This window comes from Orycteropus afer, unplaced genomic scaffold, assembly GCF_000298275.1.
Source record: "Orycteropus afer afer isolate SDZICR_OR568_19922 unplaced genomic scaffold, OryAfe1.0 scaffold00386, whole genome shotgun sequence".
In the NCBI taxonomy this organism is placed as follows: Eukaryota; Metazoa; Chordata; class Mammalia; order Tubulidentata; family Orycteropodidae; genus Orycteropus; species Orycteropus afer.
Genome location: NW_006921973.1, coordinates 1,692,176 through 1,706,958, shown reverse-complemented (window position 1 = coordinate 1,706,958; position 14,783 = coordinate 1,692,176). Strand labels below are relative to the sequence as shown.

The 14,783-nt window shown below is 35.7% G+C and overlaps 1 protein-coding gene across 1 annotated transcript in view; it reads right to left on the bottom strand.

Moving 5' to 3' along the window:
* BRINP3 (BMP/retinoic acid inducible neural specific 3) overlaps nucleotides 1–14,783 on the bottom strand; it is a 733,775-nt gene that overhangs the window by 235,791 nt on the left and 483,201 nt on the right. The window contains exon 5 of the mRNA XM_007953312.2: nucleotides 10,343–10,579. Within this exon, the coding sequence (XP_007951503.1) occupies nucleotides 10,343–10,579 (237 nt within the window). The remainder of the gene's footprint in view (nucleotides 1–10,342; nucleotides 10,580–14,783) is intronic.

Here is a 14,783-nt window from a genome sequence, read left to right as displayed (position 1 = left end):
GCATTACTGTACTATCTGGTGTGATAGATCCTGATTACCAAGGGGAAATTGGATTGAGATTACATAATGGAGGTAAAGAAGAATATGTCTGGAATACAGGAGATTCTTTAGGGCGTCTCTTAGTACTACCATGTCCTATGATTAAAGTCAATGGAAAATTACAGCAACCCAATTCTGATATGACTTCTAATGGCACAGACCTTTCAGGAATGAAGGTTTGGGTCATTCCACCAGGCAAAGAACCATGGCTAGCTGAGGTGCTTGCTGAGAGCAAGGGAAATACAGAATGGGTGATGAAAAAAGGTAGTTCGGAATATCAGCTATGACTACATGACCAGTTGCAAAAATGAGGACTATGATTGTTATATTTCTTCACTTAATATGTGCATCAAATATTTTTGTTTCTTTCTGTTTTGAACTGTGAAATGTAAATAAGATTAATGCATTTTGGTTTTATGTGTGTTAGCATATCATGTTAAGCACAAATATGACTTTATAATTGTCTTTATTTAGAGATTATATATGGTTAAGAAGATGTGTACAACTGCCAGGTTGACAAGGGGTGGACTGTGATAGTTGGAGCTGTGTGTCAAGTTGGCTGGATCACAATTCTGTGTGGTTTAAGCAATTGTGATGTTGGTTATTCCAATGATGGGATCAGATGTATATATTTTGAGCAGCCAATCCATTAAGGGAGCTCTGTTAGTGTAGTGCTTAAGACACTTGACTGTTGACCAGAAGGCTGGTGGTTGAAACCAACAGCCACTCCTTGGAAGAAAGATGGGGCAATCTACTTCCATAGTGATACTGCCTGAGAAACCCAAGGAGAGGTCGCTATGAGTTGGGTCTGACTTGACGGTACATAACAACAACAATCCATTGAGAGGGAGTTTCCCTAGGGGTGTGGCCTGCTTCCAGTATATTTATGTACATCCTGGGAAAATAGACACTCTTCTGTGGATCAGAATTCTGTTGTGCTGCCTACAACTGTCCATGAGTGAACAATCCACCATTCGGCCTGGAGATCTTGGGTTCATCATTGGTTAAAGTCATCAGCCAATATAGCCTGCCAACCCAGCCCCTGCAGCTGAGTGAGTCGGGAAAAGCCTCTAGTTTGACATTTGATCCAAGAACTTGGGACTTGCCAGCTTCTATAAGTGTGTGAGCCATTTTCCTAAGACAAATTTCTCTTTCTCTCTCCATATATGTTTTACTGGTTTTGTTTCTCTAGAGAACCCAGTCTAACACACTATTACATACACAATCCTACAAATAACAGTTATAACAGTAATAACAATAATCTTGACAAAGATGGACACTTATGGTAAACATGGGTGGGAAAGCAAATGGTACTGCATTCACAAATATATATAGGTTTGACAGAGGCTATGTGTACCCATGTGTTTATGTGTGCTGAAAATACATCCATGGTTAGGCATGCAGTGAACAAAGTTATGAAAATTTCTTAGACAAAACCAAACACCTTGAAGGAATCTGTCACTGGGAATGTGGGCTCAGGGCCATAGTCTCAGGGGCCATTAAAATCAATTGGTACAACATGGTCCACAATGTCATCAAACTTTGGTGAGTAGCGTAGCAACTGGGCTCTTAAAATGTTGTGAGTGGTCATCTAATGTGCAACTATTGGTCTCTCCCTGTCCAAAGCAAAGCAGAGTGAAGAAAGTCAAGGGCACACGCATATCATGATCTCATGAACCCAAGCCGACAAGACCCTGACACCAGAATATGTAGTGGTGCATGATTATCAATGCTGACTGCTCTGATAAGGATCTCTATAGGAGGTACTAGATACAGTGGGAGAATAATGTGGGACAAAACTCAAAACGATTGGGGTGGGGGGGGAGACTAAGCTTACTACTTAGATGAAGACTGGTAGAAGCCCCAAGATTATGACTCTTAAACACTTTCCAAGTTGGGAACCAAACTCAACTCCTGTGGCTCAACTTTCAGATAATCAATAGACAGGCATATAAAGTGAACAGTAATGTGAGGAAAGTATGAACTCCTTAGTACAATTAACCATATGAAATCAAGAAGGAAGCATTTGCCCATGGATAGAGTTAGGAAGGCAGATGAGGATGGGAAGGAATATGAAGGGATGGAGTTAGTGGGTGGGGGTGGGGGTGGGGATTGGGAAGAAGGTTGCTGCATTGTGGGTATTTCAGGGAATGTATGAATTAGTGAATGAAAAGCCAATTTGCTCTATAAACTTTCACCTAAATCACAATTTACAAAAAGAAGAAAAAAAGAAAATGATTTAATAGAAACTAATTTGGCTAATCCTGATTTGATTCTATTTTTTGTTGGCTCCTATTTGAAACTTTATCCTGCTGTCTCTTACTAACAGGTTGAGTATTCCATCATATTTTAAAGAAATAATTGTGGTGACAATTTTTTGAAGACACCAAGCATGTTGTGTTTCCTTGCTTTATTTGTTCTTGCTATAACTAATGTAAATGTTTTAAAATTTCACTGAAAATACCCAGTACCCTCAGGACCTATATCTGAGTGTCAATTTGATTTTATCCAGCTCTTTTATTTCATAATTTTTTTTCCATTAGCTTTAGCAACTCTCCGTTCACAAACAAGTTTCAGAATCCCTTCTGACATCAATTTTTGTCTTTTTTCCTTTCTTTTATTTTAATGACCTTTTCTTTATTCATATATAATGCTCTTGATGCCATCTCACAACTCCTCTAGTGTTTGGTCATGGGTGTCATGGAAATTATCAAACAATATCATTAATACCACAGAAAAGTAAAATTTTGCTAAAGATAATTCAAAAATGGTTGCAGCAGTATATTGACAATGATCTTCCACAAACTCAGGCTGGATTCAGAAGAGGACGTGGAATGTGGGATATTACTGATGTCAGATGGATCTTGGATGAAAGCAAAGGGTACCAGAAATATGTTTACTTGTGTTTTATTGACGACACAAAGGTATGTGACTCTATAGATCATAAAAAATTATGGATAATATTGTAAAGAATTAGGAGTTCTGAATACTTAAGAAGTGTTCATGCAGAACCTGTATGTAGACTAAGAGGCTGTCATTTGAACAGAACAAGGGAATATATGCATGGTTTAAAATCAGGAAAGAAGTTCATCAGGGTTGAATGCATTCCCCATATTTATTCAGTCCATACGCTGAGCAAATCATCTGAGAAGCTATATTATTTGAAGAAGGACATGACCTCAGGATTGAAGGAAGAGTCAGCAATATGTGATATACAGAAGACCCAACCTTGCTTGTTGAAATTGAAGATGACTTGAATCACTTACTAATGAAGATCAAAGACTACAGTCTTCAGTATGGATTATTCCTCAACATAAAGAAAACAAAAATCCTCATGATTGGACCAATAAGCAATATCATGATATGTGGAGAAAAAATTAGAGTTGTCAGGGATTTCATTTTATTTGGATCCACAAGCAATATCCATGGGAGCAGCAATCAAGAAATGAGACTCATATTGCAATGGGCAAATCTGCTACAAAAGGCTGCATTAAATTGTCAAGGAGTAAAAATGACACTTTGAAGACTAAGTTGCACCTGACAAAAATCATGGTATTTCCAATCACCTCATATGCATGTGAAAGCTTGTCAATGAATAAGGAAGCCTGAAGAAGAGTTCAGGTCTTTGAATTGTGGTGTTGGTGAAGAATGCTGAAAATACCATGGACTGCCAGAAAAACAAACAAATCTGTCCTGGAAGAGGCACAGCTGGAATGCTCCTTAGAGGAGCATACTTTGTCAAAACTACTTTGATCATGTCAGAAGGGATTAGTCCCTGGAGAAGGATATTATGCTTGGTGAAGCAGAGGGTCAGAGAAAAAGGGAAAAACCCTTAATGAGACAGATTTCCTCAGTGGCTGCAGTGATGGGGTCAAATACAGCAAGGATTGTGAGTATGGTATGGGACTGAGCAGTTTGTTCTGCCATACATGGAGTCGCTATGAGTCAGAACCCAACAACAATACCCTCCCAATCTCAAGTCTCTCTGGCCTTTTCTGGTACATCTCTCCCATTTAGGGTTTGCATTGTGTTGTTCTTGATTACGGATACAAATAATAATAATAATAATAATAATAATAATTACTGGAAATCACTATTTTCCATTAATACATGGCCTCTTTTTGCATCCAAATGAAACTCAGGCCATGATTTACTATTTATTCTTAACAAGCCTTATTGTAGAGAATATAGTGGCACAAGAAGAGCTAACTAAAGAATCATCCAATCCCCAAAACAGTACTCTTCACATTGTAGGTCCATCTAAACAACTGTGGGACAATTTTATCAGCTTAACTCCCCAAGCAGGGAGACTAAGTTAGATTGCTTCCTCCCATTTGCTGGGAACAATCTAACTACAATCTAATTATACTCATATGAATAACCTGGTCTTCACCAGACTTATGCTATGACTTCCAATATCCAAACATGCATTAATTATAATATTCCAGGGTACTGATTGGTTTGCTACTGATTGGGTATGACACTCAAATAACTATTGGGTTGCTCCTAATGGCACCTTTTGGCTATGTGGAACTAACCTTTCGCCCTGATATTTGCTGGGTTAGAGTGGAAGATACACTCTTAGACTGAGTTAAACTCAATTATGTGTTTTAACTGATTTCCTTTTACCAGCTAATGCACACATATTAAAGTTTCAGTGGTCTCAATTAGTGCTTCATTTCTATGGACATTTAGCAGTAGCAGTATTTCCACCTCAGATATCACTTGAAAATTCTATGTACCTTAAATGACAGTGCTCAGGACTTTAAGAGATCAATATCAGAATAGCTATGATGAGAAAAGTAATACTAAAAAATAAAACAGCCCTTGACATCCTCACTGCAGCCAAAGAAGGTACTTGTGCCATAGTAAAATCTGATTGCTGTGTCTATATTCCTGACAACAGTGTCAACATTACATTCTATTTCAATCATATACAACTTGTAGTACCTTGCATTAACTATCTTGTTCCCTCCTTAAATGAAATTATGAATAATTGAAATAGATGGTGGGGAATATGTTACTCTAATTTGGAATTTTTGTGTTCCTCATCATTCCTATTATTATAATTTTTCAATGCTGTTTTGCTTTAGTTTGATGCATTTTATATATGAAATACTGTGTTTCAGAATCATTCAATCCTTAGGATTAAATTATTGTTGTTTGTTGTCAAGAATAATGTTTCCATAACTAATCAAATGGTAGGAGGTCCTCTCACTTATTCTCTGATTCATTCCTTCCTGGCCAAATGACAAATGACCTTTAATCTGAATTTGATTTGATTTACAATCAATCATTAACCCCATACCTTATTCTCTTTTTCTTGATAATTTTGTTGGCTGCCTACTGAAATTGGCTTTTGACTACATTCAGTTTCACAAACTAGATTATTTCTCTCAATAACTATAACAATTATTATTTAGAAAAAAAGAAGAAGAAAGAAAAGAAACATCTATCAATTCAATTCCTACTCGAAGTGACCCCCATTTGCTCTAAATCTTTATGAAAGCAGATTGCCTCATCTTCCTCCTGTGGATCAGCTGGTGGGTTTGAACCTCTGACCTTCTGGTTAGCAACTAAATGCCTCACTCACTCTGCCACCAGAGCTCCTTATAATAATAATTATAGAACTAATAAAATGTTTTATGAAATGTTTTTCAAATGCTTGTACTCATAATGCATAACTACTTGTTATGGAAAATATCATGTATTTTGAAGACATGGAAATTCCTTTGAAGATGAGTTGGTTCTTCACTTTGCTTCATGCGCCTCTTTGCCAAGTGTCCCAACTAATTTGGCCCTGTTCTTACACATTGCTTCTGTGGTGTATATTTGTGTGTCAACTTGGCTGGGCCTGGCTGAGTGGCTGGGCAGCTGGTGGTAGTTATTCCTCATGATGGAGCTGGCATTCAACTCCGTGATAGGATCTATAACAAGTAGCTGATTAGTGGCCCTTGGGATATGGTCTGCTTCATGTATATAAGGAAAAGCCTTGGGGCTTCTCTTATGGCACGCTTGGATCCTGCATGTAGCCATGTCATTGTTCAGTAGCCTGCCATGCTCTGCTGACTTAAGGACTTACAATGAACTTGAATTAATGGCCTGCCATATAGTTTGGTAACATCGGGACTGTGTCTTTTTACTTGTCAACTTTGGGCTTCTCAGTCTCAGAAGCCAGCAGCTGTCTGAGTGAAGAAACACCTCTAGTTCCAGTGGGCCAGAAGCAGGAGGCAGAGCTGGACCCCTAAGTTGAGGGACTTTCATCTAGCCCCTAGAGCCTGGCACTTTGAACTTGGACTAAAAACCTCCAAACTGTAAAAGAATAAACTCCAGTTTGGTAAGGCTATCCCATTTGTGGTATATTGTTGTCAGAGTGACACAATATACCACAAATAACCAGAACAGCTTCTTAAAGAAAAAAAAAAAGAATCACAGAAGTAAAGGTCTAAGGTATGGTATGGTGAAGACATTGCTGTGCTGTCAAGCTATCTGCATGATAGTGACCAGAGTCTTAAAGCTTATCAAGGTAAGCAACCTCCAATAAACAGATAGTGCCCAACTTTCTTTCATGTGGAGTATCTGATATCTTAAGAGACTATTTAGAACAGGCAACCATCTAATAAACCCACCATCTGAACTAATGAAATAGCCCTTGCAGAAGACAAATTACTCTTTTATGGGTGACATGAGACTTGCTCACTCTGAAGATGAAGCTCCACACTTAGTAAAGTGAAGCCTTGGTTAGTCCATGCAGAAGACACTCTTAAAATAGTGATCAGAGAATTTCTATAGAAGTGTCGATTGTGAAGGAACTCAAAAGAAACTACGTGCTTGACATAAAGAGGGGCTTCTGCCAAAGATGCAGGCCTGACTCCACTTTTGTTGTTTACCGCTCATTCTGAGCTGACTTTCAAAAGTCAACTAGCCAGCATACCTCAGGAAGCCTGCAGGCTCCCCTTCTCCATGTTGCTCTCACAGCACACTCTAATGAAGTACATTCATTCAGGCTGATCCTCAAAATACCTGTAGATTAAACTGCTAAATGACTCAAACTAGATTAACAAAATAATGTTAAGGGATCTTGACATTGTCTTATGTCTGTGTCTGTTAAAGCATAATTTTGGTTAATGTCAACCATTTAGACTTTTTTTTTTTTTTTTTTTTACAAGTTCCTGGACTTTCTGTATAAAAGCTCTGTGAAAGAGTCCATTCTCTGCAGTACTTTAGTGAATCCTCAAGAGGTGCTACCTGATTCTGGATTGTTTTGTTTCTTCAATAAACTTTTTACTTGAGTTTTCATAGAAGCACCAGTTTGCTCTTTGACAAATAAAATTGTTTTTAAAATTACTTTAAGTTGAATTAAACATTTGAAAGTAATCGAAAATTCCACAGTACTGAAATCTAAATTGTCCATTCAAAGTATAATTACAGTTGAATTTCAGGTATATAGATAAGTATTCTCAAATTGCTATCTAATGTATATAAAATGAAGGAATCTTCAGTAGAAATATTTAAAGAGTAGCACTTGTACATAGTACCTCTCTGTTTTTCAATCATCAGAAAAATAAAGTAAACTAGCGGCAATATCTTAGAATCAATTCGTAACCACCTGGCAATGGTGTATTAAAAAACAAAGCAAACCTTTTTTTTTTTTTTTTCAAAGCAAACATCTTAAAGGGGAGACTCGCCATGCATATGAAATCCTTTTATGCCCTCGAGCATATCACATACCCCTTTTTTTAAAAAATCATTTTTATCACTACCATAACTACCATAAATGTCAAACTGTCTTCTGGCTTCTCTGTCCTAGAGTAGCAGCATTTTTCAGAGCTTAATACTGTCAGGAGGGACTACTTTCTGGAGAAGGATATCAACTGATAAAGGGTCAGCCAAAAAGAGGAAGACCCTCAATGAGACAGACTGACACAACAATGGGCCCAAACATGGCAATGATTGTGAGGATAATGCAGGATGGGCCACTTTTCCTTCTGTTATACATAGGGTCACGAGGAGTTGAAACTGACTTGAAGGCACCTAACAACAATAATCCTAGATTATTAGTCACTATTTCTGCCTTGAATCAATAAACATACCCAAGGAAAAACAGCTGTGGGAAACATAATGTTAATTCATTGTTCCCTCTAGGGCTTTTCACATTTACCTCTTCTGTTTCAAAGTCCCTCCCTCCTACCAATTTATTTCCTAAGCATGGAGAGTCTATGATAAACTTAATTATATTTTCAAAATGTGATGACCTACTTCTTTAGTATCCAGCACAATAAATAAAATTCAGTAAATATGATGGCTTAAAAAGTCCATTGTTGAGACCCATTGAGTCTACAATTTTGTACATGGCAATCTCTACAACCACTAGAAGCTCTGCGAGTTTATTTTTCTCACGTCAACCACACTCTGCTGGGGTCATGAGGAGTCTTCAGCTTTAGACCAAATCAAGAATTAGCAAATGAGGAAAAGAAAGAAACAAACAAAAAGCCACTTCCAAGTACGAAATTGCTCTATGCTCTAGCTCTTAATCCCCAGTTCACTTCAACAGAATCTCCTACCAGAAATTTTAAGTCATTTAGTTTTTACTGCCTCCATGATCTAAATGCCTTTGAGTTATCATGAATAAAAATATTGATCTCCTGATACTTAAATCATCTTACCTGGAAACAAAATCTCAAATGGTCATTCAGTGAGATTTTTTCTTGGCAAAATAGAAAGAATAGCATTGCTTTGTGGGCTCCCCAATGTTGGGAGATGGAATGATTGACTGATCTAACTTATATACATTGTAATTTATAGATTGAATTTTGTTTGCTTTTTTAAAATTTGACTCTAAGAAAGTTACCATACATTGAAATATTTCTAAAAGCTCAGTGTGCTACCATTATTTTAAAATAATGCATGGTTCTTTTCAACTAATGAAGATGATGAATAAGTAATTTTTGGCTATTAATTTGGGAAAACTAGGAAAGAAAAATCTGAGATAAGAAATTCATGAGATTTTCCAACAATTTCAAAGGGATAGGGGCTTTTGATTCTAAAAAATTTTTACTATTTATACAAATAGAAATATTGCTAAAATTAAGAAGGATTCTTTACTAGGCATTATTTTGATTGAAGGTGCTGTGGTAGTGTAGTGTGTAAAGCATTTTGTGCTAACCATAAGGTCAGCAGTTCAAAACCTATCAGCTGGTCCAAGAGATGAAGATAAGGTAATCTACTTCCATAAGGATTTACAGTCTTGGAAACCCATTGGGGATCACTGTGAGTCAGAATTGACTTGATGGCAGTTATTTTGGTTCGTGGTTATTTTCACTGAAGTTGCCCTGGTGGTAGAATGGTTAAAGAGGTCAGCTGCTAACTGAAAGATTAGAAGTTTGAATGCTTTGGTAAAGAATTAAATGTGAATTTAAAGAAAAAAAAATACATCATCATACATTATGTAATTTTGTAAGTGCATTTACTTAAATGAGTCATTTGAAGGATCATAATATTCAAGTATAAATCTGACCTGTTGGCAGTTAAAACATCTTTACCCATGTGAAAATCATGTCCCAAACTTCTGGCTCAATGCTTCATGATTCTATTTGCCAAACTCTAAAAGTTTTTATTAGTCTTTTTTGGTGGGTCTGATTATATATGTTTCTTTCTTTATATTTTTTATATCAAGGCATCTTTTATTTTAAGTTTGATGCTTTATCAAATGTAAATTTTACAAGTTATATACTCAATAAGATATAATGTTGATGAAACAACTATGCACTCATAAAAAATTAGACATAGCCAAGAGTAAAACCCTCACAACACTATTAATTCAGAATTTCTCTAATAGTCATTATAACAATACAAAGTTAAGTGCAGCTGACCACTCATGAAGTTCATGTTATTGTAAATAATATATAGAATAAACTCTCTTTGCATTTAATTTCACAAGTGAAACTCAGGGGCCACTAGAAGAGTCCAGAGAGATATCAGAGGTATCAGATGGTAAATTCTCATATTGAAAAGGGAAGTGGTTTCTTTAATAAAGGAGTAATGTGTCAGCTCAAGAGTAGGCTAGGTTTTAATTCCAAAGGTAGGTAACAATACATGAAGTACCGTATACGTACCCAGTAAAATACTGAATAACCAATAATAAGAAAATACAAATGTCTATTTAAAAGATAAGGAATGAGATAAAATCTCTTCTCAGTATGCAACAGTTTCTTCAACAAAGGTAAAACCATCATCTCTCCAATATTGCTTTTTGTTATGTTTTACCAAAGGTTCACATTGTGCATCATAATAAGTATCTTACCTGAATCCTCAAAGTCACTGTTGTAAGCTTTCCAGGTTTCAGTTATTCGAAGAAGATTTTCTTCCATGGCTTGAATGTCCATGGAAGGGCAATTACATTCTGGAAATTTGGGACCACACTGACACCAGCAGTCATTATCCTTGCAGATAAACTCTCCTTCTGAATTACAAGCAATATAGCTCAAAGCTGCCTGTACAAAACGCTCCTGGAGGTAGTCTGGGAGAAGTACCTGAAGCCCTAAAAGAACAAAGTAAACAAATTAATGTTTTAAAAGATAAAAAATAAAATGACTATTTACCATATTTAGTAAAGATGTCAAATATTTCAAATATTTAATTATGCATTTATGCATAGTTTTACATTATCATTTACAAATTATCTAAGTAAAAACATGTAAATAATAACATTCCCTTCCAACATATGCTGACTCCATATACTATTAAAAAATTGCATTATTTATCCAGATTCAATTTTGGTAAAATTGTTGTCATACAAAAACTATTAAAATGAAAAGAAAAAAGGTGCTACATTAATGTTTGGGGAATTTCTAAGTACTTATGATAGTTCAGGAAAAAATCATACTTTCAATTTCAGGATTTCAATATATACTTAAAAACCTAATAAAAGGGCAATATAGGCAAACTAATCAGAGGGAGCTCTGGTAGCATAGTGGCTAAGACACTTGCCTGCAACCAGATGGCTGGCAGTTCAAACCCACCAGCCACTCCTCAGAAGGAAGGTTGGGCAATCCTACTTCCATAGTGATACTGCCTCAGAAACCCAAGGAGGGGTCGCTATGAGTCGGGTTTGACTCGATGGCACATAACAACAACAATCAGTAGATAAAAATAAATACATTATTAAGAGGGAATATGGCCAACAATAAATTGCTATTTACCATAAAAGTGAACTTTATAACTTATTTCTCTGAAAAATAAAAAATCAATTTTTCAACCATAAATATTATTTCTGAGGTCAGTTTAATGGAAATCAAGAGTCAATATTTAAAAGTAATCTACTTTGTAAGAGTTTTAATAATTAAACCTATCTCATTCTTTCAGATTAACTCTTCCATATGTTGGCCAGGAATAGTACTCTTATCACACACATATTCAAATTCACTAATCTTTATTTCAAACCATATAAAAATATTTATTGAATGCTTCCATTTGAAAGAGAATTGCTAGATTCAAGATACGAAGATGACTGAGAAGTATTCTTTGCTCTAAAGGTACTTGCAGTATATGTAGGAAAAAGAAAAGAAATAATTATATAGTAATATTATGTTGTTCTTGTTAGGCATCCTTGAGTCGGCTCTGACTCATAGCAACCCAAGGTATAACAGAATAAAACACTGCCCAGACCTGTGGCACCTTACAGTACCTGCTATATAGGAGCCCACTGTTGCAGTCACTATGTCAATCCATCTCCTTGAGTGTCCTCCCCCTTTTCACTGACTCTCCACTTTACTAAGCATGATATCCCTCTCCAGAGAATGGTCCCTTCTGACAGCATGACCAAATAGGTGAGAGGTATTTAATAACTTTTAGAATAGTAGTCTACTTCCTAAAGATACCACCTCGGAAAACCAAGGAAGGATTGCTATGAGTCACAATCAACTCAATGATAGTGAGTTTGGTATTTTTGATTTAGAATAGTGGTGCACATAATTCACAAAGTATAATTAATTGGCTAAACTATTTTATTCATTTTATCAGATTATGAAAAATTTTCATGAAAAAGGGTAGAGTTTGAACATTATTTGACACATGGACAGTTTTCAGTTCTGAGAGATAAATTGCTTATGCAAAGAATGATATATTAGCAAACCTAAATATAAAAAAAAGTGTTGGATATATTTTAAAATTAGCAACTAGTAATATTGTTTCCATATGTGTGAGTTGGTTAGAAAAATCTATTTGTAGTCATGAGCTTCAGGGTTCTGATATTAGAGTTAGGTACATGGAATTAATTCAACAAAACTTAAAAACTGTCAACTTTTAAGCATGTGGATTACTATGAGAGGTATTTATTTGGGAGTAGAAAGCATAAAGGAAAGAGATTTGTTTCAACAGAAGATTAAAAATATCTAGACTAGGGAAATGGTAATGGAAAGGCATTTAAAGTGGTAGAGGGGGAGGACTGGTAATCTACTAGGTGGGACTTTATTTGGTGTGAAACAGGTGAAAAGTGTAAATGATTTATAGGGATAAAATTAACAAAACAAGAAATATTCTTAAATGTCTTCTAGTCCTATTGGTCATCACATTATTTTATTCTTCAAAAGAACCTACTAATTTCTTCTGATAACCTCCTCTTTTTTGGCCCCAAACCAGAATGACTAAATCAATCTCTGCTAATAGTTTCCAGGAATCAGTATAAATTGTGGTGCACCAGTTATAAGGAAACTTCTGATATATTTCGACCTTAATCTTATAGAAACTAAAAAGAAATTCAGAGAAGTTAAGTCCTGTTAACACAGTCATAAGATAAATCACTTTATTGCAACTTTTCACCTGGAAAGATGATAGTGCTTTTGCAGAAATAGAAAACACTGGAGAGATAATTGGGCCAGAATAAAATGATGGCAAAAAGGATGACTACAGTTTTACACATATAAGCACTTCTCTTATAATATAAATAAATACATACCCAAAAGAGGGAAGCTGACATCCTGTAAACTTTCACTAAGATAAAGCTTTTGGGTAAAGAGGTCCAGGGATAGACCACACAAAACTTAGTGCTTTTAGAACTATGCCACTAACATAAACAATAATTGATACCTAGAAACATAATTTGAACTGCTTTGGCAGAGTGTTCAGACTGGCTAGACACTGCCCTGGGTATTGGAAAATGATGTACAGAAACAATAGCTTAGAAATATAGACACTCTAACTAGAGTGGGTCTAGGTGGTGTTAGGACATGCTTAAGGAGCTCTGAGCCTGTCAGTTTTCTGAGAAAGCTAGCTGGTAAGGTGGGACAACAGCTACAAGGTGAGAACTAGTGAGAAGAATACGGATATTTCCAGTATTGAAGGAGTTGTTTGTTTTGAATCAGCCCCCTCAGTGGAAGCAACTAGAAAATAAGGACAAAATATGAAAATCAATCTGTGGGAAGTAATCAAAAGTTCAATAAGACCAATGGCATTCTGGAGTTCTTCTGGCAGGAAGGAAATTCCTGGGGGCTAAATCCAACTTTGGGCCTAGCTGTTCCCTCAGGGCTTTGCCAGATGAGCAGGGAAAGCTGTGAAGTTTTGAACCAACCACAGCAGAAGTACCAAAGAGTAATTAACAACAAACAAAGCAAAACAAAAAACTACCTTGCTGTTACTATGTAGCTTAGTTTCATGTGGCTCCACTCAAAATGGATTAATTTACTACCTACTGGAGACAAAAGAAAATATTCTCTGAGAGAGATAACGTCACCAAGAATATTAAATTATTTTACAAATTTTCATACACCACATCAAGAATTCAATAAAAATGTAAAGAGCATTTAAAAAGATACTGAAAATAGGTGATAGGAGCTCTGGTGGTGTAGTGGTTAAGGCCTTAGGCTGCTGACCAAAAGATGAGTGGAACAAACCCACCAGCTGCTCCAGGGAAGAAAGATGAGGGGGTCTGCTTCTGTAAAGACTTACAGCCTTGGAAAGCATACAAGGGTCACTATGAGTTGGAAACGACTCTTTGGCAGTGAGTTTGGTTTTGATTTTCGATAATTATTTACCCACTGGATCCTCAGGTATAAAGGCTAACAAACAGAAAGTACAAGTTAATTTCAATCACATAATGAAAACTTAAATGACAACGTTGACAATTCTTACAGAGAACAAGAAATTATGAAAAATACAAAGTGAAAATTCTACAAACATAAAACATGTACATTGTAGTTAAAAGCATTGATACATATAACAAAACTAGACACCATTAAAGAAGTAATTAATAAACTGACATATGTTAGAAAAAGTAATGACACCGAATAATAAAAAGACAACAGGATGTAAAGACATTTGAATCCAAATAGGTGTAAAATGTATTTAATATGAACCCTAGAATGAGAAGACTGAAAGAAGTAATATTAAAGAATGTATAACATTAATGAGGGATATCAAGAAAATTATGAAGTAAATTGCATTATAAAACTATATGTTGTAGTAAGACAAATAGTATTCAGTTACAATATTTAAGTCACCAAACAAGCTTCTTCACTGATTGGTTACCTAAAATAGTGCTGGAGACTAAGCACTCCCTTGTACATCACAAAGTCGCCCTCTAAATATTTCATCATATATGAAAGATACCTAAAATAGATAATGTATGGTTTATTATAAAACTATATATGTAAATAAAACTATTATATCACTTTCATCACCTTTCTATATACCTGACGGAATTTGATGCTTGTTATTTGGCATCTTAAATCATCTTCTAAAAATAAGAT